The sequence below is a fragment of the Borostomias antarcticus genome (genome assembly GCF_949987555.1).
Source record: "Borostomias antarcticus genome assembly, chromosome: 2".
Taxonomy (NCBI): Eukaryota; Metazoa; Chordata; class Actinopteri; order Stomiiformes; family Stomiidae; genus Borostomias; species Borostomias antarcticus.
In genome coordinates, this window is record NC_140235.1 from 38,628,479 (window position 1) to 38,654,891 (window position 26,413).

The 26,413-nt window shown below is 47.5% G+C and overlaps 1 protein-coding gene across 1 annotated transcript; it reads right to left on the bottom strand.

Moving 5' to 3' along the window:
• Nucleotides 1-3,430: 3,430 nt before the first annotated feature.
• LOC311323854 (tenascin-like) lies at nt 3,431-25,994 on the bottom strand (the record flags this gene model as incomplete). Its single annotated transcript, XM_084456154.1, has 29 exons — nt 3,431-3,564; nt 3,704-3,867; nt 4,533-4,694; nt 5,065-5,161; nt 5,302-5,453; nt 6,140-6,272; nt 6,417-6,547; nt 6,853-6,996; nt 7,435-7,554; nt 8,039-8,182; nt 8,468-8,590; nt 8,935-9,207; nt 11,031-11,345; nt 11,800-12,072; nt 12,259-12,531; nt 12,875-13,147; nt 15,048-15,323; nt 16,568-17,020; nt 18,499-18,894; nt 19,351-19,614; nt 19,923-20,012; nt 20,161-20,346; nt 20,534-20,806; nt 21,767-21,920; nt 22,576-22,691; nt 22,990-23,253; nt 23,620-24,686; nt 24,966-25,263; nt 25,541-25,994. 29 exons carry the CDS (start codon nt 25,992-25,994, stop codon nt 3,454-3,456), a joined length of 7,179 nt encoding a protein of 2,392 aa, XP_084312280.1. The 3' UTR covers nt 3,431-3,453.
• Between the last annotated feature and the right edge of the window lie 419 nt (nt 25,995-26,413).

Genomic DNA, 26,413 nt, shown 5'->3' on the forward strand with positions numbered 1-26,413 from the left:
TCAAGCTTTCTTGGATACTGTAGATGTGAGCACCATTTGTACATGTACAGTAAACACATTTTAACACCCACAGGCTAGAATGAGTAGACTACCAAAAGAAAAAACTCCGTCTTTGAAGTTTGTGGCTGTGACGCACGTCTGAATGATTAATTTTGCACATGAAATGATGAGATGGAGCATTAAATTCAATGCTTTTTTCAATTATGAACCTAGTAGTGTGGAGAGCGTGGAGCACACTGACAGGCCTGCGTCAGATGATTTAAGCGCACAGGGGCCACAGCGGCAGGGACTGTGGACTATGAGAGTACAGCCAACGCAAATATAGCACAGATATTACAACAAACTGCCGGGAGAAAGTTTCCTCGAAAAACGCGATTAATGGCAATCCGATGGGCCTCCAGCGCTGCATAGCTGGACTCATACAAACATGTCCCCCCCCGGCCAGAGAGTAACCTTTACTCAAGTGAACCAACATGTGTGGAAATCACATATTTCACATGGCCTTAATCTAACTTGACTCAAACACAAAATTCAAATTTCTATGCTTCCAGAGTATTTAACCAAAGAGAATGTCATTACTAAATGTTTGGTTTCATGTCTGCTCACATTTATGGAATGACACATACCATAACATTCTCTCATAAAACGCTGTAAGCATAATGACAGAAATGGAAACTGGACTTTCTTAAAAGCCATTCATGTGGGTTGTGCTAAATTTCCTTAGGAACAGCGTGTCTATTGCACAAATAGTGCAAATTTGTGGCAACTCTGAACAAATAATGACATAACACTAAGCAAACACGGACGACCACAATGCAGTGCGAAGCCATGACAATTCTAAGAACCGTTTTCTAATTTTGGATCACATGCATTAGGTGGAGCCCCATTGGCCCGTCATATTATGTTATATAACACCGCAGTGAGGGGCCTCTGCTAGCAGAGGGGCCCAGCTACAGCCCCAGGGCTCTGGAGCGACCTCGACAAGACCTTATGACAAAGAAGAAGACTTCCAGGTATCTTATATAGGCTACATATTATATACATATATATACTTTATGTCCCCGTAAGTTCCTAAGAACTTTATCATAAAAAAAAGCCAAATTATCACTATATATAATACACAAATGCATACTGTAGATAGAAGATAGGTCTATTGACCAGACTATTGTGACAAGACTTCTATTCTAAACACACATAATTATTATAAAATGACCAGATTGACGATTTTTATCTGGTCACCATAGTTTGAAATAAAGTATGTTCAGAGGCCTAGCGTTTGTAACTGGTCACTCGGCAAAATCCATAGAACCAGATGTTTTACAGGAGGATACAATTTCCTTAACCCCCCACCAGTATATCTTTTATCAAAACTTTTCAATGAAACCATAAATGCAGTCTCATGGATTGTGCACACACAGACAACTACATATCTTATTATTACAAATGTCATGCAGTCCTACATGCATAACCTATGAATTTGAGATGGACTGTAGACCAACAATAAAGGCTATTGCCAAGTATGGACAGAAATGGATTATTGACCTATTCTGACTTCAGATACGATACTTTCAACCCCTACTGAGGTCTCTGGATCTCCTAATCTGACCCCAACTGAGCCCATACATACAGTACAAGTCTTCTTGATCTGAACCTGGACACACACATTGACCCCCCTACCTACTCACATTCCACCATATTATAGGAGAGTGCCTTCAGTTTCTCAGCGGCCTACCACGCGCACTCACGTCTCCCGCGCCAGCGGCCACTACCTTCGGAGGACACACCACGGCATGTTTGCTTTCAGAATGTACACAGCCACGGTCATGTGAACCACACACCTCCCTCCTAGGGTAGAACACTGACTTCGTGGTACAATGTGCCCCTTTCTCTCTGAAACGTGTGATTGGATAATACAGTAGGAGGGTTGTTTCTCTCGGTCTGTTTTGTCTGTCTGTATTGGCCTCTACCCCCCCCCCCCCACACACACACACACACACACACCACCACCACTCACCCACACACTCTCTCTCTCTGCATATATACTGTAGATACTGTATCTTCTCTAGAATGTATCATGGCCTAGATAGATAGGGATATGGCAGGAATCAGAGGTCAGAGCCCGGCTTCCCAGAGCCCCAGATTAGAGCCGACACAATGAGGAGGATCTGGTAGCAGAAACCACAGGCGGATCAGTCATGGGGTGATAATGGGGTGAGGCCAGAGAGCACCAGGCTGGCGGATCAGGTGGTGATGACACAAACCGCAAGAGAACTGAAAAGTACCAGGAAATACTTTAACTTGGTGTTTCTGAAGAGCACTTTAATGTTTTGAAACCGCTTTTTCAAGTACTGTAGTTTTTTGTAAATCAGCTATAAGTTTTGTAAATCTCATGACATCCTTTCCATTTTGCTAGTTGTAGCTTCAAAGTTTATTTAACCCTAGTCTATTAAAGTATGAAACATAATTACTATGAAACCTCATCCTACTCTTTTATAAGAAAATAATTGCTTTTTAGTGTGTAACTTCGAACGGTGTGTACGTCACCATCAGCATACTCATAAGGTTTTGCAAGTTTTACAGTGAAAGGAATTTTGCAATACTGTGCAATACTGACATCTGGTGGAAGGGGAGAGAAGGGGCCAGAACCTTTGATGCTTTCAGACAAAAAGTGCTTCCCTTTTACCCAAAGTATATTTTATTGTATCGAGGGTCACAGAGAAATAGCTGTTCTTTATTGGTTTAAAGGCGTATAATTTAACAAGCGACAGTTGTCAGTTTGAGGACACAGTCTGTATGTTTCCCCTATAGGTCGAATAAAAAATGAATCATTCTAAACAGTTATTCAACATCAGACAGAAGATATCTAGATGAACTGGACCTGCCCTTTTGTCAATCAAGAGGAAAGAGGAAGTTGGAGAGAGACGGTTCTCTTCTCTCCGCGTGTCCATGTGACCATGGGGACAGCGGGTGGCATCAAGCCACGCAGCCATGTGCCGATGACCTGCTGGTGGTTCAGTGGTGCGATCTACAGTAAAGTCTGCCCCTCATCGGTTTCCCATTCAAATGTGTGTTAAAAATGTGCCAAATATTAAAGAGACTAAAAATAAACTAAACATTCAAAATGGCAATTATGTAAAAGCCCTCCACCAAAACATCTTACAACAAATCCTTGTTCATAGAAAAGAACGGCTTGGCTTACAGTATTTCATCAATCACATTGTGCTGTCTTTGGTGCAATGTCATAAACAAACTCATTCAGTACATCATTGTCATGACTTGTCATGTACCGTTGAGAGCTGAGGATGAGGAGTCACTGCAGGGATGAGGGGTAAGGGGGGGGAGGGATGAGGGGTAAGGGGGGGAGGGATGACACACCTGGGTCTAATGTTCATAGTGGCTAGAAAGGTCAAAGGGCGGAGAGGGCTGTGTGGGGTAGAGAGGGTCGTCAGAGCTCTATGACCGTTTCCTTCTGCTCTCTAAGTTTCTAAAATTGACCGGTCTAATCTTCATCTCCGCAAACTGGATCGAATGTTCGTGTCCCTTCCAATGGAACCAGTTGATTCCCTATGAGATGGGACAAAACAACACGAGAAGTAAGCCATTAATATACTGAAGACGCCGCCATTTTGATTGCTTACTGAAAAACATAAGTAAGTCTGGTGTAATCTACTGATCTGAGACAATGAAGGTCACACATCCGTACCTTGCTGTGACTACTGTCACCATATCTCCCCATGAGGTTGACGCGATGACAGTTTTTGTACCAGAAGGCGCCCTTGTACGAGAGGGCGCAGTTGGTGACTGCGATATCGTTGTCATTGTCATATGTGGAGAAGGGACGACCCTGGTGGTAGATCATGGAGTCACCTAGGAGATTGACAAAAGCTATAACGGTGAGTGCTGAAGAGAGACGTGCATGAATCAACGAAAGATTGAAACTGAGTACATTTAAAGGTGCAGTGTGTGATTTTTGGCGGCATCTAGTGGTGAGGTTGCAGATCAACCAACTGAATACAGTTTACATGGTGCAACATGGCGGCCTCCGTGGAAGGACCCAGTCCCTATGTAGATAGGCTCATTCTAAGCTAACGAAAAAATAATGATTCTTATTTTCATGGGACTACACACATATGAATATGGTCTACCAAAGCCATACGCGCAGTTTGACTTTTTGATCAGGGGGGGCAGTCTTCTTCTGTCGTGGTGGCGGTGCTTTGAAGCTTTGAAGAGACCGCCACCACCACAGAAGAAGACTACCTCGGAAAAATAAATTCACTCGGATAGAACGCGTCTAAATAAGTTATTTAATGGTAGCGCCGAGGCTTCAAAACCCAGCATTTGTTTAAATAGACCCCCTTGCCCCAGCCAATCTGCGCGCCTGACCAAAGCTGTCCTAAACGTACCACAATGACTTGCGTTGTTATGTTCGCTATTCTCGTTATTGTTGTTATCTTCGCTATTTGTTGTTATGTTCCCTATTCTCTATATACCTACAGTATAGTTGGGGTGTGTGCCAGTCGGGCCTACTGTACCTGCTGTGCCGCTGTACGCTCCGATGTGGATCTTGTATCTGGAGCGCGGTTCTGAGATGGTGAACTTGTCGTACTGAGCGTACGCCGACTCGCCCTCGTCCCTCAGGTCCACGCGCAGCTCGTACAGACCCGCCGACGTGATCTTGTTGAGTTTGGAGAGACCTGAGACACACACACACACACACACACACACACACACACACACACACACACAGAGGAATGACGACAAAGGGATAGAAAGAGGGAGAGAAGGCCAGAGGAAGAGAGAGGGAGAGAGAGAGACAGAGAGAGAGAGAGAGGGTGAGAGAGAGAGAGACAGAGAGGGAGAGAGCTAGAGACAGAGAGAGAGAGAGAGAGAGAGAGAGAGAGAGAGGGTGAGAGCTAGAGACAGAGAGAGAGAGAAAGAGAGAGAGAGGGTGAGAGAGAGAGACAGAGAGGGAGAGAGCTAGAGACAGAGAGAGAGAGAGAGAGAGTGAGAGAGAGGGAGAGAGAGGGTGAGAGAGTGAAGGAGAGAGAGAGAAACGGGACCTACCTAGCCAGAACTCATCATTCAAGTCCCCAAAGCCATTGGTGTAGTTCTTCCAGTTCCTGTAGAACTCTAGTTTTCCGCCCTGACGCCTTAGGAACACCTAGCCAGAGAGCGTAGGTGTCACTCAACCGTCACAAAACACAGCGCCAACACCGCGCCACTACTGCCACAGAGGCACGGCAGCGTTATTAACCTACTATGAAACGCCAATGCATACAAAGTAAAACGAGCGTTTCTTACCATCCACCCCCCTCCGTTGGTGGTCATGTCACAGTAGACCTGTACCGGCTGGCTCTCGTCTCCGCCCAGGTAGATGGCGTAGACGCCCGACACGGTGTCCCCGTTCAGCATGGCCTGGGCGCAGTCCCTGGGGTATCGGTACAGCACCCCAACTACACACAGACGCAGAGAACGGATGAAGATGGAGAAAGACGCACAAACGCACCCTGCTCTATGAAGCCTATGAGAAAATGAAAGTTGTACTTTTTATTAAATGTAAAATGGTTATGAAAAACCAGCAATGAAAGCAGCACTGTCTGCGTGTGGAGAAGTAGGACAGGAAGGCGCACGAGCGGATCTGAAACGAACCAGACCGAGATTAAAGTCGCACCGAAACGGATGCTAGGAATCATCTAGCTACTGTAGTTTGACGTGTTTCCACCTGAAACAGGCTGCAAGGGCGGGACATTCGTTTAGAGGAATTCCATTGGAACGTAGTCAAGCGGGCGGGATATTCAACTCTTGAGGCGAGACATAACGTTTAGAGGAATTTATTTCGTTTTGATTGACAGGGTGGATGTCGTGAGATTATTGGCCTAAAATCTAAGGTACCTGTTGTCGTCATTGCACGTGACCTACCGTTTTCCAGGAAGTAAGAAATTATATACTTTGATATAAGATTACAGCAAAAGTAGAATTTTGTAATTTTTTGGGCATACATCGTTGAATAGGTGACCAATTAAGTGAACCAAAATGGGACAGAATGCTTTTTTCATTTCTGTGCGACTTTAAAAGGAAGCGGAGCTGTGAGGGGAAGCGAGCGAGAGCGGTTGGAGGAAGTGGCGAGTGTTTTTTTTACTGGTGGAGAACACGGCGGTGACGAGGCGACTCCTCTGGGCTCCGGCGACGGCCTGTATCCGGACGGTGTACTCGGTAGAACCCGTGAGCTGGACCAGGCTGAACGAGGTGGCCGTGGGGCTCAGCACCACCTCCTGTGACGACAACAACAACAACAACACACACACATATGATCGATCAAAAAACACATTGGGTAAACGCAATGGAAATTTGTGTTATCGAGTACGTTTGTGTCGTATGAGAGCGTGTTGACTGCGTGGGTGTGGGGAGACACTCACCTTGATGGCTTCGTCGGCTGATAGGTAGGTGAGGACGTAGCCGGTGATGTCAGCGCGAGGGGGCTTCCAGGTGATCGTGGCGCGGTCGGTTTGAACATTACTAGCTTTCAGGTCCCTGGGAGCGTCCACATCTGAAACGCAGCAGGTTCAGACGGCCTCAGATCTCTCAATGGTGCATATGCTATTACATATTATTATTATTATTATTATTATGTTCTGTATGTGTAATACCACAATACCAGCATTAATCAAGACCAAAAATGTTAAAGTAAAAGTTGGGAATTGACCCAGAAAGGAAATATTTCCAAACGAATATGTGCGTGCCGAACATTTATAAATATAATAAATAATAAATAAAATGTATTTGTATTATTATTATTATTATTATTTGAAAGCCCTGAACCTCACGGCCCAAAGCGCCACCCGGGAGGCTGACCTGTGGTGAATTCGGTGGTGGCGGAGGCGCTCTTCTGGGCCTCCCTCATGGCGTACACCCCGACGGTGTAGTGGGTGGCGGGGACCAGGGAGCCCATCTCAAACTCCACCGTGTTCCCAGAGACGTGCTCCATCACCGGGGGCACTGCGGAGCACAGCCGGGCGGGGCGGGGCGGGTTAGACCACCGGCACCCCGGAAGTACGCGTGACGCGTGTATCGCCGTGGCGTGACGCCATGACGGGCGAAGGACGTATGAGACCGACGCACACATCGAGATCACATAAGCTGTTTGGAATCGCTCCCTATTCACTATATAGTGCACTATATAGGGCGACAGCCATTTTGTTTGTAGTGTCCGAATTCTCCACGGAATTTTCGTTCCCTATATAGTCCACTATTTATTACCCACAATTCCCCTTGATTTGCAGGGAACAGTGCATGTACCCTACATTTTCTCCGTTTCCTAGGTAGTTCACTACATGGTATACCTTATATAGGGAATAGGGAGTGAGGGAACGAGGGAGCGATTCCGAACACAGCTCTAGAAAAGTCGGACGAATGAGGTCGTTTGAACTGGGTCACCTGACTCGGCGCTGTAGGTGATGACGTAACCGTCGATGGTGGCTACAGCCGGTTGCCATAGCAGCAAGGCTTCCACGTCGGTGACGTTGACTGCGGTCAGACCTTGTGGCCTGTCCAGAGCTGCGGAGGACACACACACACACAAACACACAAACACACAAACCAGTGTTTATACATACGCCTGAAGGACAGTCCACCCTTGAGATTCAAGGTGCAGAAATCAAACAGCCACGGATTGGATATCATCAGATGCTCATGCTGGATAAACCCTTTAGCAGACAAAACAGCTCGATCAACAACCATCTGAACCATCTGTTTGTACACGATAACAAGAAATGTATGCATACTGTATGCCATCTGTTTAACCTGGTTACTACAATGATCTGTTTATGGCCCTATCCTTAAAGGTGCAATGCGTATCAATCTGGATACTCAATCTGATAGAGAACATTTTGAGCCCGATCGGAAAATGATCGCGCCAATCGGCGTTGGTTCTGATGGTTCACCCAATCACCTGCCAGGTAGTTTTGAAAGATCCCGCCCTTTTCCAAACAGTTTCCACTGGAGAGTTCCCAGATGGTTATGCGTCAGGTTAGCGACGTACCTGTGGTGACCGTGTCTGTTGCAGGGTCACTCTCCTCCAGACCCTTCACAGCTATGATGGTCACCTGGTAGGTCACACCAGGCATCATGTTGGGCAGCAGAACCTGTGACTCTGCCCCGTCAACAGTCACTGTCAACGGACTGCCTGTGAACGGGAGAAAATAGACATGTTTTCAACCATCACATTATACCCCACGTGAGCTTTGCAAATATGGCAAAAAATAATGCCATTGCCCGTTCATCGTAGTGATTAGATTTCTGTTCTGAAAGACCATAGAAATGTGTAGGCTATGTACTTTATGTAATACAAAAGGTAGCCTATAATCATAATGACATTGCATATGAATGTCTGTGTCTCAAGTGTTGGTCATATAATCGTGTTTGTAGGTGTAGGCCTACAGGTGTGTGTTTTGTCTCTGCGGGAGCCCACCTCCTTGGAGCGGGATGTAGATGACGCGGAAGCTGTCCACTCTGGCTCTAGGCATGGCCCAGTGAACCACGGCCGAGGTGTCGGTCACGTCTGAGAAGCGGATGCCCCTTGGAGAGCCCATGCCTGGTGGTGAAGGGGTTGGCAAGGAGAAAGACAAGCACAAGGACACCCACAAAAAGTAAGTCTGCAGGCCTAGTATGGATAGGATGTTCGATCGAGATTTGCTTAATGTAAATAATATGCTTCAACAATAGCCTACGCATAGGCTATGTGAAAAGCAGCACACACTTACACCCCCCCCCCCCCCTAAATTGTTTCAAAAACATTATTAAACTAAAATAAGCGATCCCACTCCCCCGAAAAACCTTGTAAATACATTGATAAAGTAGCCGAGACCACTCAGAATAAACCAACACAGTCCGACAGTTGTAGCCTGCCAATAGGAATACACACTTTCTTATTAATACCTGTTCGAGCAACACCGAATATTGGCTGGGAGCGCCGTTCCAACGTGACGCCATACAGCTCTATTTCATACTCGGTGCCGCCGACGAGCCCCGTTAAAACCGTGGTTCTCTCGTCGCCAAGGACGTGGAACTCCTGCGGGTGAGCAACTTTTTTGACGTCTCTTATTTTGATGACGAATCTATCGAACAGGTCTTCATCCGCCGTCCACGAGAGTCGGAACCTCTCATCTGTGATGTCCGAGACGAACATGTGCTCCACTTCGGGCTCAGCCTCTAATTGAAAATGGAAATAATAACGCTGCCATTTCTCCATCACCAATTATGAATGTCGAAGTCGGTCAGAGGAGAAGGTGTGAGTAGAGCCTTCGGTAGAGAAGTCGGTCAGAGGAGAAGGTGTGAGTAGAGCCTTCGGTAGAGAAGTCGGTCAGAGGAGAAGGTGTGAGTAGAGGCTTCGGTAGAGAAGTTGGTCAGAGGAGAAGGTGTGAGTAGAGCCTTCGGTAGAGAAGTTGGTCAGAGGAGAAGGTGTGAGTAGAGCCTTCGGTAGAGAAGTCGGTCAGAGGAGAAGGTGTGAGTAGAGCCTTCGGTAGAGAAGTCGGTCAGAGGAGAAGGTGTGAGTAGAGCCTTCGGTAGAGAAGTCGGTCAGAGGAGAAGGTGTGAGTAGAGCCTTCGGTAGAGAAGTCGGTCAGAGGAGAAGGTGTGAGTAGAGCCTTCGGTAGAGAAGTCGGTCAGAGGAGAAGGTGTGAGTAGAGCCTTCGGTAGAGCACAGGCCACAGGCCCACGCCATCACCAAACGGCCATGCTTCCAACCACGTTAGTTTCAGGCGGCAAGACGAGTAGGCGCGATGGAGTTGGTGTGAGTGTATTAAACAGACATATCAGTTGTTGTATGTATTTTTTATTATTATTTATTTAATTCAGTTGACACCCAAACACGCCGTACTTGCTCTGTAGGCCATTCGGGTAAATTCTGTTAACCCAGGTCCTTCATGCCCGTCCAGGCCAGTTGCATTCAGTGCATTCAAAGATCAAGAAACAATGAAACGTTGGAAAGGTTAAAATCAACTGACATCTCATGCTAAAGATGTCATGTCGATTCGTCTGTGTTTTCCTGCTTTTGCCAACCTTTGCAAAGTTGATTCTACGCCCTACTCAGTGGCAAGTGTAGGCCAACCATCATCTGAAGGTACTGAAAACAAACACAGACTGGTTAATATGCAGTCTGTTAAACCTAAGACACTTTCAGGCCAAGGGCATGGCTGAGGGTGACATGTAGCCACTGACAGCTGCTTCCTTAACAGTGTTTCTAATAAAAAAAAAGGGAAAACACAGTTTTAAAATATGAAAACAAACGTGTGCTTGCTCATATTTTGGAGAGAGAGAAACAGCACAGCACCTCGGCTCGGTGCCAAAGCTGCAATGTGAGACGAGAGGACAGGCAAGATCATGACGACGAGATGAAGAGCAAAAATTGTTCTGGAAAAAAAATATTATGTTTAAGGAGGTAGGCGAGTTGTGTTGAGGTCTCCCCACCAAAGCATAGCACAGCTAGTATACTGTAGGGAGCTGCTATTGCTGTTTTGTGTTCAAATTCAAAATGCATCACAATAGTGATATCACCATTAAAGCACACGATCCTCACTTTTACTGATATGCCATGTTGTGATGGAGAAACCTCATTGTAGTAACCTGGCTTCGCCATCCTGATGACGTGGGCTCACATCCATCCAGGGTTGGGCCAATCACAACCGTTTCTAATATGGGGGCGGGTTTGATACAACGACTGTACCCACTTGATACGAAGACTGGCCCACGTTTCGTAGCTCTGATTGGTTGTGTAGATCTATCCAATTGCATCCAGGGGCGTTTCGGTCTGACCGATGGTAACGCCCCTTGGAAAATCCACACCCTTTGCATTTTTGCAAACTGAGTCTGGCGAAGCCAGGCTATCATTGTAGAAGGTCAGATCCTAACATCCACCCATGAACTTTAAAGTGTTGCAGACCCATCTAAACTAAGTTGGGATTCAGCGCCATAATGCAGTGTGTGTGTGTGTGTGTGTGTGTGTGTGTGTGTGTGTGTGTGTGTGGTAAGGCTACCTGTCGCAGCCACTGTGGTCAGTGGCCGAGAGAGTAGTCCAGATCTGGACACCCCGGTCAGCCTGACCTCATAGCCTATGCCTGTGATCAGGCCCCAGATGTCCAGATGGTTCTGGTCCCCTGGGACTGTGAACTCCTGGGGCTCCAGCAACCAGCCTGAATCTGACACCACTATCTGAAAATGGCTGAAGCCGCCACCACCACCACCACCACCAGGGGGAGCCCCCTCCTGCTGCTGACTGGCGTCCCAGGACACACGGAAGCCGAATGGGGTTATGTCCGAAATGGTCAAGTTTTCCACTCTGGGCAGTGGCTCTGGGGGGGGATGGAAGGGATTGTTTTGGAGGGGGATGAGGGTGAAGGGTTGGGGGTAGGGGGAGGGGGGGGGGGGTAGGCATGGTGAGAATACACATGGTAGTCGATGTGTGTGCAATGATTGCAAAAGTAACTTTTCATACACATTTTGTCCTCTTTATGTGATGTAGCCTAGCCTCTGGCATGTGTAGCTAACCTATCCCCCATATAGGAGGAGAAACAAAACAGTTGGCACTTTTCAGACATGTCCTGGTTTGCATGTGGATACGATCCAATGTTCTGGTTAAGATCCTTAATCAGGGATAGACACACCTCTTTTGCAATGCTCACTTGAATACTGTGAGAACCTGCAAGATCTCGGGGGGCCAAAATTCTGAAGTTACACAATCACTCGGACACTATGTATGCATGTGCATGTGATTAGAGTTGTAGATATGAGTAAATTACATAGTACCTGTGACAGCGTGGGATAACAGCGAGGGGGTACGACGCCCGTGAGAAATACCGTACAGCTCAATGTCATAGACGGTGGCGTCCCGTAGGCCGGTGACGGTCAAGTTCTGGACCTGACCCGCTGGCCTGAACTCCAGGGGGTCAAACAGCTGCTCAGAGTCACTGACCCGAATGACAAAGCCATCAAAGTGACCTGCCACTGTGCTCCAGGATAGGGTGAGGTTATTTGGGCTTGCACCAGACACAGTTATGGGACTCAACTGTGGCACAGCCTCTGGACAAAACAGAATGTAGATTTTTAATTGGGGGTGGGGGGCTGAGTATGTATAGTCTTGATACGGTTAGAACTCTAGGACTATTGTAGTCGAGCTGTTTTGGACTTTGTGTAGTGTATTGTGTAGCTAGTGTTGTTTTCTGGATTCAAACGACAGTTAAAAAGTCTGAGCATGCTCTGTAATACCTGTGGTAACTACGGCGAGCAGGGGCTGTGTGTTACGGCCCCCGGAGCTGGCGTACAGCTTAACGTCGTAGCGGGTGCTTCCTTTGAGCCCCGCCATGACGGCAGAACGTGCCCCTCCCGGCAGGGCGAGCCCCACGGCCTGCGAGGGCAGAGCAGACTCTCTAACTTCTACCACAAAGTTATCAAACGCCCGCTGGCCCGTCGACCAGGACAGGGCTAACCTGTCGGAGGTAACGTTAGAAACAACTAGCCTGGACAAGTCAGGCTCTGCAGCTACAGGGGAGAGAAAAGGAAGTGTTCATTTTTAGGGGTGCCATGTTGCAACTCAAGTCCAGATTGTATAAAGGTTCTACTAATGTTTGAATGATGTTTGAATAATGTTTTACTCTCAATCAATCCAGTGTCAGACTTGTCTAGTTGTTCATTACTTTACAGGGTAAGGGCATACTCATTTCTTTGTAAATGGTAAATGGACTGCACTTATATAGCGCTTTTCCACCTTAGTGGCACTCAAAGCGCTTTACAATGGCCTCTCATTCACCCATTCACACACACACTGTAGTCTTCCCTTTCCTGACCATAAAGTAAGCAAAATAAACATAAAAAAGGGAGGTACCTGTTGATGCAACAGTACTGACAGTCTGTGTTCGCGATCCTTTGAGAATCCCATAGAGGAAAGCTATATAGTCAGTGCTGGGCCGTAGCCCGGTGATGTCATAGGACATTGCATTGTGGGATATGTTATATTCCTCTGGTTGGCTTAGCCAGTCTGAGTCAATAATCTCCAGGATGTAGCCATCAAACTGTCCTTCAGTGCCATTCCAGGAGAGGGAGAAGCTCTCCCATGTTAAGTTAGACACATACAGATTGCCAACCACTGGCTCGCTCACTAAAGAGAGAAACAGTTATTGGATTTTGATATCATGCCAAAATGTGCAATACAGACAATAACCTAAACTGTCCAAGAACCTGAAATGATATGCTTAAACCCTAAAATGATATACTTAAATTGGTAGAGTATATTTTGATGGCTAGTACATCACTCAGACGGTCATAGGTAAGCGTACTTTGGAGAATATGTGCAATGTCACAGGGCACTCACCTCCCTCTTGCAATTCTTGAAAATCTTTGATTATTTCATTAAAAGAATAAACACATGCACAGAGTTCAAGTCATATAGACAACACAATAGGGAACTGTTGAGAAAGTGCTCAAAGTAAAGATGAAATGTGTTTAACTGTTACAAATAAACACTACATCATGTTTACTTTGATCATTGCTATTCCAGTTAGCCGATGGTGAAAGGCTTTCTTTGACACATCCCAAATGTTTTCTATACTACAAAGAAAGACAAGACAGAGACACACTAACATTGACAAAGAAAGGAAGGAGAAAGACAGAGCCACAAAGTGCTAGAGAGACAGAGAAAACGGGGAATTCACGGCAACAGGATGGCTTCAAGGAAAGCTAGGCTTGAGAAGTACGCATGTTGACATAATTTATAGGTGATTTGAACGTACTATAAACAATGAGCTAAAAGACGAACGCTTGTGAGGTAGCACACTGACAAGCGCATAAAAGACAGCCATGCACTAGATGATGCTAGCAACATGCAATTTAATTGAATATATTAGCAACAAGAGGAAGGTAAAATTTAGCTTACAGTAGTTATTCGGCATACGCTGAAAACCCCTCCATCATAATCAGGTGAAGAGCAAGGTCAATCTGGGGTTGCATGCCGTTATTCAGTTGGATTGCCAGGTGTAGAGATATACCAGGTGTAGAGACATACTGTACCACAGGACTATCACCTTTATACTGATAATCTCATAGTTTTATGTTGGAAAAAAGAAAGAAATATAGTAGCCTAAGTATCATGGACTTGGCACCACCTGGCAATTCCAATGGAAAGTGAAAGTGGATTTAGTTTTTTATTTATTTTTACTAACATTACCTCAAAACAAGAGTTAATGTCAGATGTTATCAGAATTAGACATAATACGTGATATTTCTTAGCAAAACACAATCCCAGTCACTTTCAGATATCTACAGTAATACACAGCTCTCGGGTAGCACTCGCGCGTTGTGCGTCACTCGTCACTTAGTCGTCACTTAGTTCAGGCATGGTGTCAACAAGCAAATGAGCTATTATGGTTAATAAACACCCAGCACAGTGAGGGTGAGGTGAATGAGATGGAGACACACTAGTGGGGGTGGGGGGATGGCTTTTGGTTGAGGTTTTCGGTTGGTTTTCATTTTTTTGCAATCATTGCAGCACATCAGGACTCACCACGATGCAGGGAATGGTAGGGAGGGGCTTCATGCACGTGGGTAATGGGATGAGATTGGAGGAGGGAGCAGTACAGGGATAGCTGGGTCGCTTGCGGGCAGCTTGCTGGGTTCAGTAAAGTCGTGCGGGAATTGGAGACCCAGCACCCTAGTAGCCTTTCTCAGCTAGACTGACACAGTGGCTGGAGGGCAAGAATGACACATGAGACGTCGGTTAAAATGGAACATTACATCTGTCGGTGGCTTGGAGCTAGGGTGTTGGTGTTGTGCTTACAGGTTTTTATCATTCCGGGTATGTGTGTCAGTGTGAGCAGGAACAGGCAGTGAGTGAGTTTGAGTGTCTCAGTGTGTTTTTTTTATGTAAGTATGTGGTTCATCAAATACCCCAACTGGAACAGAAAGAAATGTGGTTATGTCACAGGGAAAGAGGAAGAAGCAGTGAGAAACGGGAGATAGCGAGGAGAAGAGCACCCTGGAACAGCGCCGTTGGCGGCAGGTACCTGTGGTGGCCTCTGCATATACAGGCTCCAGGAAGGAGCCCTGGTGGAGGCCGTACAGACCCACCATGTAGGTGGTGTTAGGCCGGAGCCCGGGGATAGCCAGGCTGAAGGCATCCCCAGACAGCGTGAGGTTTTGGCTCTCTGGACCTTCCTCTAGGTCTGTCACCTCAATGACAAAGCTGTCAAAATCTCCATCCTGGGAGCCCCAGGACACAATGAAGCTGTCCCAGGTTATGTCAGAGATGTTGAGGTTCACCACCTGAGGCTTCAGCTCCTCTGGTGGACAAACAGATCACAGTGGAGTCAATGATAGGCCAAATGACATATTCGTCTGATAAATCCTCTCTAATTTAATAATTTAAAGGTGCAGTGTGTAATATTTGGCGGCATCTAGTGGTGATGTTGCAGATTGCAACCAACTGAAAACTGAATACAAGATGGTGGCCTCCATGGAAAGGACCCGCTCCCTATGTAGGGCTCATTCTAAGGTAATGAGAACAAATCTTATTTTCATGGGATTTTACACTTATTGAAACATACATATGAATATTATATTATATTTCTGCCAAGTCCGTTAATTGTATTCAGTTGGTTGTAATCTGCAACCTCACCACTATACTGTATGCTGCCCAAAAATTAAACACTGCACCTTTAATAATCATATAATAATTCAGCAAATTTTCTAAGGCACGTTAGTTGATGGTCACAACACATAACAGCACAAGCACAAATGGATGAGGGTGAAATGAACAAGTCTAGTGAGCTGATTATGAGGCTGCAGGAGTCAGAACCGAAGAGTTACTGTAGATTTAGCATTGTGCTAAGTCCATGCTCTATCATCCATGCTCTATCATGGATATTATTCTTCATTCACTTTGACTTATTCAGTAGGTAATAGGGCTGCACGATATTGGAAAAAACTAACCATTGCAATAGTCTTTTTCTGAATATAGATTGTGATGAAAACATTTTCACTGAATATTCACCAGATGACTGAATAATGAAGAATGATTGTTATTGGTGGTTTGCTGTGCAAGTGTGCATGCAGAGCGTTTATGTCACTCATTAGCAACAAGCTCTGTGTATCCAAGAACCCATTAATCAGAGTAAATTGTTATATCAGACAGACTTCTCAAGCAGCAGAAAAAATTGTAGCATGAGTTAATTTGGCTTACATTTTAGGACATTGCATGTCCTCCTTTTTTTTTCTTTACAATAATTGCATGTCCTGCGATGAGTCTATTGCACATACATGTGCACATTGTGATGATGCTGATACGATATATTGTGCAGCCCCAGTAGGTAAGTGGTAGTAGTGCGTAGGGTTTAAAGTAGCCCTAGAGCTTTGCAGTTGTGTCACACATGCTGGAGACTGAGGAATTCCCTTACATGGGAAATTAGTCCTACTTGCATCCATAGAGAACAAAAAAACGGTCAAAGCGGACAAAGAATGAGAAGACAGATGACTGATGGTGATGGATGGATGGATTTCTATGACAGGGAATCTCTTCTCCATATACCTGTATTGGCAAAAGCTGTGAGAGGCAGAGACTGCCCCCCTTCCACCATCCCATACAAAGTAACCTTATAACGCATCCCAGGGGACAAGCCTTGTATCTGGGCTTTCCTGTCGCCTCCTGGCACTGTGGTCACATGAGCTTGTGCCTCTTCCGAAAGAGCGTTCAGCTCCACCAGGAAACTATCAAAGGCTTCCTCGGGGGCAGCCCAGTGTAGCCTCAGGCTAGTGCAGGTCACGCCTGTGACTCGGAGGTCCCCCGGCCCAAGTTTGTCCAGATTTGAGCTCTCGGGTTCGGCCCCGGAGACGAAGCCCCCCGCGGGGGGAGAGAGGGAAGGTGTGAGGGGTAGGACACTGGGGTGGACAGCTCCAGCTCTCAGAACATCTAGAGCCGGCTGAAGAGTCGGAGCGTCTTTGACACTCAGAGCAATTACGTCAGGAAGGGCGGACGTGGTTGCTAAATCAAAGTACATTCAAAAAGGAATAAAATGTGTGATTGTAACCTCTGAGGGACAGAAGAAAAACAGAGTGGTTAAACCTGTGGAGAAATCTGGTTTGAAGGGGGAAAAAAACTTGAGGCAAGCAACATGTGAAACATTACAAAACAACACATAGGGTATCAGATTACAGTAATAGTGTCTTAGTGTCTGTCGAGCTTCCGTCCGTTGGGGATTTGTGTACCTCACCATCTTTTTCTTTGTCATCCCTGGTCGTCTTTAAGGTCTTCGATATCCGCATGCACTGGTTGCACACATGCTCTCTACGCTTAAACTGAGCAGCTCATGCATTAATGGCACCTACGTCAGCACCATTAATTTTTGAAGGTTCCAAGTAGTCCACCGAAGTAGAAGTACTGAGTACACTTCAAATGGATGAAGAAGCCATGCATCGCCAAGGCTATCCTCAAATCAACAACAACAAAAAACAACAACAACGACGAAACCCCCCACTAGGGTTGACATGGTATGCAGCAACTGTTTTGTTGAGACCCTTGGAGCTGTAACACGTTCGCCATCTTTTCAAGATTGCCTACTGTAGGAGACTCTGACCTCGTGCTTGGCGAGAGATCGTTATTGTGAAACATCTGAGAGCAAACGTTGAGTGTCGATGGCAGGCAATGGGTGGGGTGGATGGATTTGTTGACATAGAGCGAATGGTTGCTTATGAAAGCTCAAATGAAGGAGGAAGCCATGCTAGCTAATGTAGTCGAATTAAACATTAGACTACTGGGAATTCAAATACCATGAATACACAAAGGTACAGAACGTTTTCTTTCTTCAGGAGTAATCATGGTAAATGGACTACTCTTATTTATATTACGCTTTTATCCAATGGCCTTTTATTAACACCCCTATGGGCCATATATGGGCCGGAACTAAGACACAAGTGCCAGATCTGGTCTGTATATGGCCCTGATCAGATTGCTGTCTGGGTTGGGAGCAATTTGGGGTTCAGTGTCTTACCCAAGGGCACTTCGACATGTGGACAGGAGGGGCTGGGATTCGAACCGCCGACCCTACAATCATTGGACGACCCGCTCTACCTTCTGAGCCACAGCCGCCTTGTTAATAATTTAATATGGATTCCTCCTTGTATTTGGAAAGCAACTCTCTATGGTACCGGACTTGCGCGTGCAGCATGCAGGTGGTTGGATGAGATGAGACTCAAAGGCCGTTCTGCGAAGAAGATCAATAATCATCTGGAATATGGATCTTCATGTCATGCTCGCCGCTCGCTGCTCTCCAAAGATGTTCACTATAATCTTGTCCTCTCAGACGGACTTCATGCTTTTGCTCTGACCTAGTCAACCTTTAAGATTCTTCTGATATAAAACAATTTGTAAAAAATGTCTTCAATTATTTAACATAATTGAGAGCTTTAAACATCATAAGCACCAGATGTCTCAGACATGCAGTCTAAAAGAAAAGCATATACCTGTAACAGCGACTGCTTCGATTGGCGAAGATCTCTGGCTATGAATTACTCCGTAAAGTTTTACTCGATACTCTGTGGACGCGTTCAGGCCTTGGATTCTAGTACCAGTGGCGTCACCACGGAGATGAACCTCTTCTACATCCCATAATCCCAGAGTGTCTCTACATTCTACGGTATAGCTATCGTACGCAGCGTGCGCCTTCGGCTCCCATGAGAGTTGAAATCCGTCGGATGTTACGTTCGAGACAGTCAGCGCTCCCGGCTCATCGTCAAACCCCATCCCAGAGAAGTGGGGGTCGAAGGCGTCTAAAGACACGAAGCTAATGAGATTGTCCTCCGAGCCGCTGGGGGTCGTGAGCTCATGGACCGACTCGGCTAAATAAAACGTGAACGAGGCTACAAGAAAAACAAAGGCACAAACGTAAGAGACATTGGAGATTCGGTGCATCCTGTTGCACTCCTAATTGTTGACCCGAGTCATTCAGATCTGCCACAGAGGTGTAAATCGTCCAACTCTACAACTGCAGGCTCAGAACCTGGGTTCCAGATTCTTCTCTCGAATGTTGGAATGAATGGTAGGAAAATTACTTCACTCCCAAGAGCCTTTCTTTTGACACATATACTTTAGGAAAGCTGCTCCACAGCAAGTGGAGCAGATGTTTGCTTTTATGTGTCTGTGAAGATTGTGAAACAGTTTTCAGCCCAACGCGATGAGTGCTTGCATTCATAAAATGCACTTTTCACAAAAGAAAACATTATAGAGGTTATGTTGAAAACTTTACAACTGTGTTGAAAACGTATTAGAGGCGAGGTTTGTGAAAATGCTATTTCTGCGGCCTGTGGAACACTCACCTGTGGCAGCAGATACAGTGGCTGGAGCGCTTGACCTCTGCCCCCTCTCGGCGGTTAGGGTGATGGTGTACAATGCGCCAGGGGTCAAGCTGATCAGGACATGGGTGGTGGCTGTCTCGGGCACCTGCACCTCCTCCCTACGCCCGTCCTTGGAGATCCACACCAGCCTGTAGCCTGTGATCCTGGCCCTGGGCCTTCTCCACACCACCGTCAAGGTGGTCTCTGTCGACTCGCTCACCTCCAGAGCCTTGGGTGCGTCTAGGTCTGCGCGGGGAAGGTTTTTATTCATATTCAAACCTTGTATTTAGTCAGCTGATCATGTTGTGAACGAAGCGCTGAGCATTAAACTAGCATTTTAGTTGTTAGGGTCATCTGGAGTTCAAATCCCTATTTCATTGCTGGCGTTAGTTTCAAATCAATCTTAAATCATGGATTGTGTTGTATTGTTTGATGTACAGTATAAACAGCTGCTGGTGGTTGTGTGTGTAGTTGTGTGTGTGTGTGTGTGTGTGTGTTTAGGTTGGTGTGTGAAGAATGGATATAATTTGTACAGCTTTTTAACCATGACTCACCGGTCGCTGCGTTTGTGGTGGCGGGAAGGCTTTCTCTCTCGTTCTTCACAGCGGTCACTCCTATTCCGTACTCTGTACCTGGAACCAGCCCTGCAAACACACATCGTACACAGACACGCTGCCCAGCACCGTCTGACAAAATACTTACAACTTGGGAGAATTGAATTCTCGGAATAAGGATCAGATGTGGCTTGTGTTTAGGTTGTCAATGTGTCGTCGTGGACGATGTGTTCCTCACCAGTAATGGTGGCCTGGGTAGTGTTTCCCGAACCACGTGGGAACAACTCTTCGCTGTGGGAACCCCCGGAGAACGGGCTGTACTTGACCCTGTAGCTGTCGGCTTCCGCCTGGATGTTCCTCCACTCCAGGGTGACGCTGTTGTCTGTCTGGCTGAGGGGCTGAAGGTCTCGAGGGGAATCGAGGTCTGGAGGAACGCAGAACAGCGAGTGTAAAGAACATCGGAAACTTCACAAACTGACGTTGGCCAGCTCACGTACTGTAAAGTAAACGTTCGGTACTACTAAGAAATTGCGTGGTATCCTCAGGCGTTCTCTCATGCGAATAAATTCACCGTCATAGCTTTCAGACGGATCAACCCCTCCCAGAGCTACCTGTGGTGAAGGTCTCGGAGACGGGCTCGCTGGTCATGTCTCCCCTTCTGGCGAACAGGGAGACCTGGTACTCTGTGTCAGGCCTGAGGCTGTCGAAGTTGTACTGCTTGTCCGCGGTGGAGAGCTCCACGCTGGCCAGCTGGGAGTCGTTCGAGCTCGTCGGCCCGTAGGACACGGTCACGCCGTCTACCTGGGCCACGGGCTGGGACCAGGTGACCAGGGCGTTCGAGTCTGTGACATCCTTCACTTCCACATGCTGGGGACCATCGATCCCTGCCGAGTGAACAAACAGAAACCGATTTCAAAATGATAAGTGATATACAAAGCGGGAGGATATTGAGTGAGTTACTCGGTTGCTTTCAGCGAGTCCCTGTGTTTATTTGCAGAGGAGAAACGCTGTAGTTGACGAAGAGCTTAATACCGTGGGGACAAGACCACCAGGTGTGAAATGGAGTGAAGGATTATTTGCGTCACCGTACTGTCATTCTTCATTTCCTAAAGCTTCGGTGAATTTCAGCCTGTACAAATAAATTACCTTGAGTGTGGAAGGGGGAGATATTTAGAGTCCATCAACAAGAAGTTGTAAACTAAATGGCTTTTTTTTGTGTGCGTAAAGGAGGTTGTTTAGCCTGGCATGTCATACTTTCTCCATAAATAAAAGGATGCATTTGTCCATGTCATGTACGGATTAAAAATGAATGTGAACGCTAGTCGGGAGCTTCTAGCAAGGATCATTTAGAAACAAATACGTGGTTTCTGGGTTGAGATTCAGCTCTGTTCTTTCCTACAGACTGTTCATTTTCAACAGTGTGAAAAGACAATGGCTATTTTTTTCCACTAAAAGTTTATGGTGTGACCGACAGTTAAGTTGGGCCACGCGGTAGGTTTCCTGTCTGCTTATAAGATTTGTGAGGTGCAAAGATTTTCCTTATCCAGCCCAGGGGATGTGGATGCCAGGGTGAGTGGGAGGTGGACATTCATGGAATAATGATTTCCTCTCCTCTCATCCAAACCTTTCAGCTCCATGATGTTGATTTGTTTCTATAGTCTAGTGGTGTGTGCATACATATAATGTATAGTATAACAATGGGTTTAGCAAAATAACTTTTGTAATTATCACATCACAGAACTGGCAGCAACATTTCACTGTGATTTCACTGTGATTTCACTGTGATTGTACACTGTACGTTACATACGTGACAAATAAAGATCTGAATCTTAATCTGAACTCACTAGTAGTGAAGGTTTTAGTCAGTTGAGGTCCTCTGGTGTTGTTCTTGACGATGCCAATGGAAACTTGGTATTCTTGACCTGGTCCAAGACCTGTCTGGTCAAATTTGGTTTGAGAGGATGGGAGTGTGTTCAAGATCTTCCCATTTTCCTCTTTCTGGAAGTTAAAATAATACAAAGAGTGTTATTTTTGTGCTTACAGTACATTCCAAAAAAGCTTGTCACGCGAGGGTAAGGTGTTGATCCTAGTGTATCATGAACTTAAGCTGTATAGACAAGGGTAGTAAAACTGAAGTGGGACAAGGAGTGAGGAACAATGAATACCACTGAGCCTGTCCTGGCAGCCAGAGGGCTTCTCGACGGATTGTTAAAACCAGTTACCTAGCTCTGAAAATAAACTGAGATTTATTTTTTACTATAGCCCAGAGCTGGGTTATGACATCTGAATAGAAGGCCCACAACAACTCTACCTTTGACTTCTGAGAGCTTATTTTCCACGTCGGTAAACATTGTATGCCAGGATATATCAGGCTCACATTGAATCACCACGCGTGAGCCAGCTACAAAGTTGTCTTAAGCCAGATATCTAGCGACCTCTGTACTTAAGACTTCACTCAGGACAATAGACAGCAGACTCACATGTCAAAATGTCTTCAGCAAGAGTGATATCAGCTTGTGCAAACCTTTTGTCTTGCCTAGAATTCCAAACTATCTTTTGGAAAAACTCATCGCCTGCCACTCATCCCTGCTGGTTTGTGAAATTCTGGGATAGAGTCAGTAAAGGAGTCGTGTGGAGGTATGAAGAGACTGACCGTGTTGCGGAAGAAGAGCTCCCAGCCATCAAAGGGAATGTCCAGCTGGTCCCACAGCACCTCCACAGACGTCTCCCTCACGGACTTGAACCGCAAACCCTCTGGCTGGGGGATATCTGGCACAAAACAACAAAGGCAAATACCAGGTGTCAACACGCTGCTCCAACCAGCGCTAGCCAACTCCCAGCACCCTACATTCTAAAGTTGGCAGTTGTTGTTAGAATGCTGGAAGTTTAAAATTAAGCAGCGAAATCCATCCAACCAACGGCAACAGTGACCAACAAACATTGCACACCAATCCAATGTTGGTGTTGATTGGTGTTGGTTGGGGCAGTGTACAAACACCTAGAGGAAATATAAAAGTTGTGTATGAAAGTGTTCTGAATGCGATCTCTCTGGAATGGCGTGACCTACGTGTGGCAACCCTGGCACTGACAGGGATGCTCTTCTTGTTGCTCAGGACGGCGTAGACATTGATCAGGTACTCGATGCCAGGTTCCAACTCCTTCAGAGTGGCAGACGACTTGTCTCCCGACACTGTGAACTCTAGGTACAGACCTCCAGGGGCGGTGGGCACGTAGGTGACCAGGTACTCTGTGACCAACATCTCGTTGCTCCAAGTCAGGTCCACGGTCTCTGTGGTGATGTCGGTGACACTCAAGTCCTTGGGAGGAGAGACTACAAAGGGGAAAATCAATAGATCTTTGTCTGACCTTTTTATTGTCTCAGATGGTTTCCCATGCCCTCAACCACCAGTTATCCTCTACAAGAAGCTAATGACTTCCACAGACCACATCTGGCAGTGGTGAGGACCGCTCAAGATATTTTGAGACAAAATAACAAGACAAATTTTGGCATCTTTGCGATGGATATTCTCGAAATCTTCCCCTCACATTCGTTAATTTTAACAAGTTTCTCTTATTTTGGTAGTTTGGACGTTTGAGAATGGAAAAAGCATCGTCATGAATGTAGCAAGCACCTGGAAAGATCAGAAAATTAGGGATGTTTTTTTCACGAGTTTTCACGAATACATAGAACGTTTACCTTCTGAGCAATCCTCTGCGATGTACCCCTCGTCGCAGACACACTGTCCGTTCACACAGTGGCCTCTGTCGTGGCAGTTGCTGGGGCAGCTGCGCTCTCCGCAGTTGTCTCCCACGTAGCCTTCGTCGCACGCGCATTTGCCATTGACACAGCGCCCCCTGTCGTTGCAGTTATCGGGGCAGGTGAGCACGGAGCAGTCGTCTCCCGAGAAGCCCTCCTGGCAGACACAAATGCCGTCCGCGCAGTAACCCCGGCCCAGGCAGTCGTTGAGACAGGCCTTCTGACCGCAGTCTTCCCCGGTGAAGCCCTCGTCGCACACGCACTGCCCGGCGACGCAGCGTCCGCGGTTCAGGCAGTTGTTGGGGCAGCTCAGCTCGCCGCAGTCCTCGCTGGTGAATCCGGCGTGGCAGACGCAGCGGCCGTCCACGCACTCCCCGCGTCCGTGGCAGTCGGAGGGGCAGGTCTTAACGCTGCAGTCTTCGCCGGCGAAGCCTTCATCGCACACGCACTGGCCGTTGACGCAGCGGCCCCTGTCGAGGCAGTTGCTGGGACAGGACAGCTCGGAGCAGTCGTCGCCCTGGAAGCCCACGTGGCAGGTGCACTGTCCGTTGATGCACTGCCCTCTGTTGTGGCAGTTGTTCGGGCAGGCCAACTGGCTGCAGTCGTCTCCTTGGTAGCCAGTGTCACATATGCACACGCCGTTGAAGCACACGCCTCTCCCGTTGCAGTCGTTGAGGCAGGTGAGCTTGGAGCAGTCTTCGCCGCTGTAGCCGGCGCTGCACACACACTGGCCGTCCACGCAGAAGCCACGGCCCATGCAGTCGCCGAGACAGGTGTGCACCCCGCAGTCTTCCCCGGTGAAGCCCTCGTCGCAGTAGCAGGTGCCATTGTCGCAGCGGCCGCGGTCGTAGCAGTCGTTGGGGCAGATGACCTCGGAGCAGTCGGAGCCGGTCCAGGGCTCGTCGCACCAGCAGTCTCCGTCCACGCAGCGCCCGCGGCCCAGGCAGTTGTTCAGGCAGTCGGACTCGGAGCAGTCGTCGCCGGCGAAGCCCTCAGAGCAGACGCACCTCCCGTCCACGCATAGCCCGTTCTCACCGCAGTCCACGGGGCAAAGCTGCGACGCGCAGTCATCCCCGGCGAAGCCCTCGGAGCAGACGCACCTGCCGTCCACGCATTGGCCGTTCTCGCCGCAGTCCACGGGGCAAAGCTGCGACGCGCAGTCGTCCCCGGCGAAGCCCTCGAAGCAGACGCACCTGCCGTCCACGCACCGGCCGTTCTCGCCGCAGTCCACGGGGCAAAGCTGCGACGCGCAGTCGTCCCCGACGAAGCCCTCGGAGCAGACGCACCTGCCGTCCACGCATCGGCCGTTCTCGCCGCAGTCCACGGGGCAAAGCTGCGACGCGCAGTCGTCCCCGGCGAAGCCCTCGAAGCAGACGCACCTGCCGTCCACGCATCGGCCCTGGTCCTGGCAGTCGTTGGGGCACTCGGGCTCGGTGCAGTTGGGTCCCTTCCAGCCGGGCTCACACACACAGCTGCAGGTCTCAACGCTGTAGTTGCCACGGCCGTTACAGTAAGGCTTCGTGCCCACCTCGCCTGAAAACACAAAGTTAAATAATATACCGAGTGAAATCGAATGTTCATTAGCTAGATAAAGATACAGTGTAAGATGTGTTGCATGACTTTACTTTTTAAAGAAAATAAAAAAGTGAAGAAACCCGTTACTTAAAGGAACATTTTTGTGAGAAGATTTTTTGCGGGAACACATATAACTAATTTGAAACGTATTTAAGAACAAAAAGTAGAAAAACTCAAAATGGGTAATGTCAATGAATGTATGTTTCTAAGTTAACAGGGCATCATCTTTTTTTTTTTTTACAGTGTCCAGGTATGGGGTATATTGTACCTTTGACATGAGCGCTACCAGAGCAGTGGTCTCTCAGTGAGGACACCTCTCCCTCCAGCATCTCCAACCTGCTGAGGAGGGCCTTCAGGTCCGGGAGCCTGTCCGAGCAGCCGCAGGCCTGCCGGGGGATGTTGATACGGTGGGTGAAGACGATCTGGTTCTGCCCGTCCAGGGTGTGCTCGGTGGCGCGCAGGCCGGAGGAGGAGGAGGCGTCCGGCGCGTCTCGGGGCTCCAGCTGACCGCCGCCGCCGGCGGGGGCGTCCAGGTCGACGGAGCAGAGAGCGGGGACGTTGATGTTGTAGATGTGGTTGAAGACCACCGGTTGGTCGGCGCTGGGCAGGGTGATGTTGTCCACCTGGGGGGGCGTCAGGATCGCTCGGCGATGGCGGAGCATCTTCCTCACCAGCCCGGCGTGCGTCGTGGTGAGGAGAGTCGTGAGGAGGAGGCAGCCCAGAAGGCTCTTCATACCCATATTTAGCTCTGTCACTGGGACTCCACTATGCAAATATCACCAGGGAGCTGGGGATTCAGACGAGTACTGGTTGTTGTTTTGAGTCCTGCACGATAAAAGAGACGAAAAAGGCGCATATCAAATACACGGTTGTTGATTGTAAAATTAACTATCAGGTGTCCAGTCTGGTTAGATTGACAGTAAACCACATAATGACGGTAGCACAATTCCCTGATGAAATGCAGATAAAACAGAGAACACAGTAAACAATGCTTTTTTTTAATGTTGTGTCCATTCTAATGGATCCAATTACTTGAACATCTGCAACCAGTTCAGTTCCTTTCTCTTAATGATAGCCTAGCCAACTGCCGCAGCTGTAAAATGATCAATGTTCAGACCCGCTGCTCCAACGCATTCCTGGGTAAAAGGGGAAGGTCGTA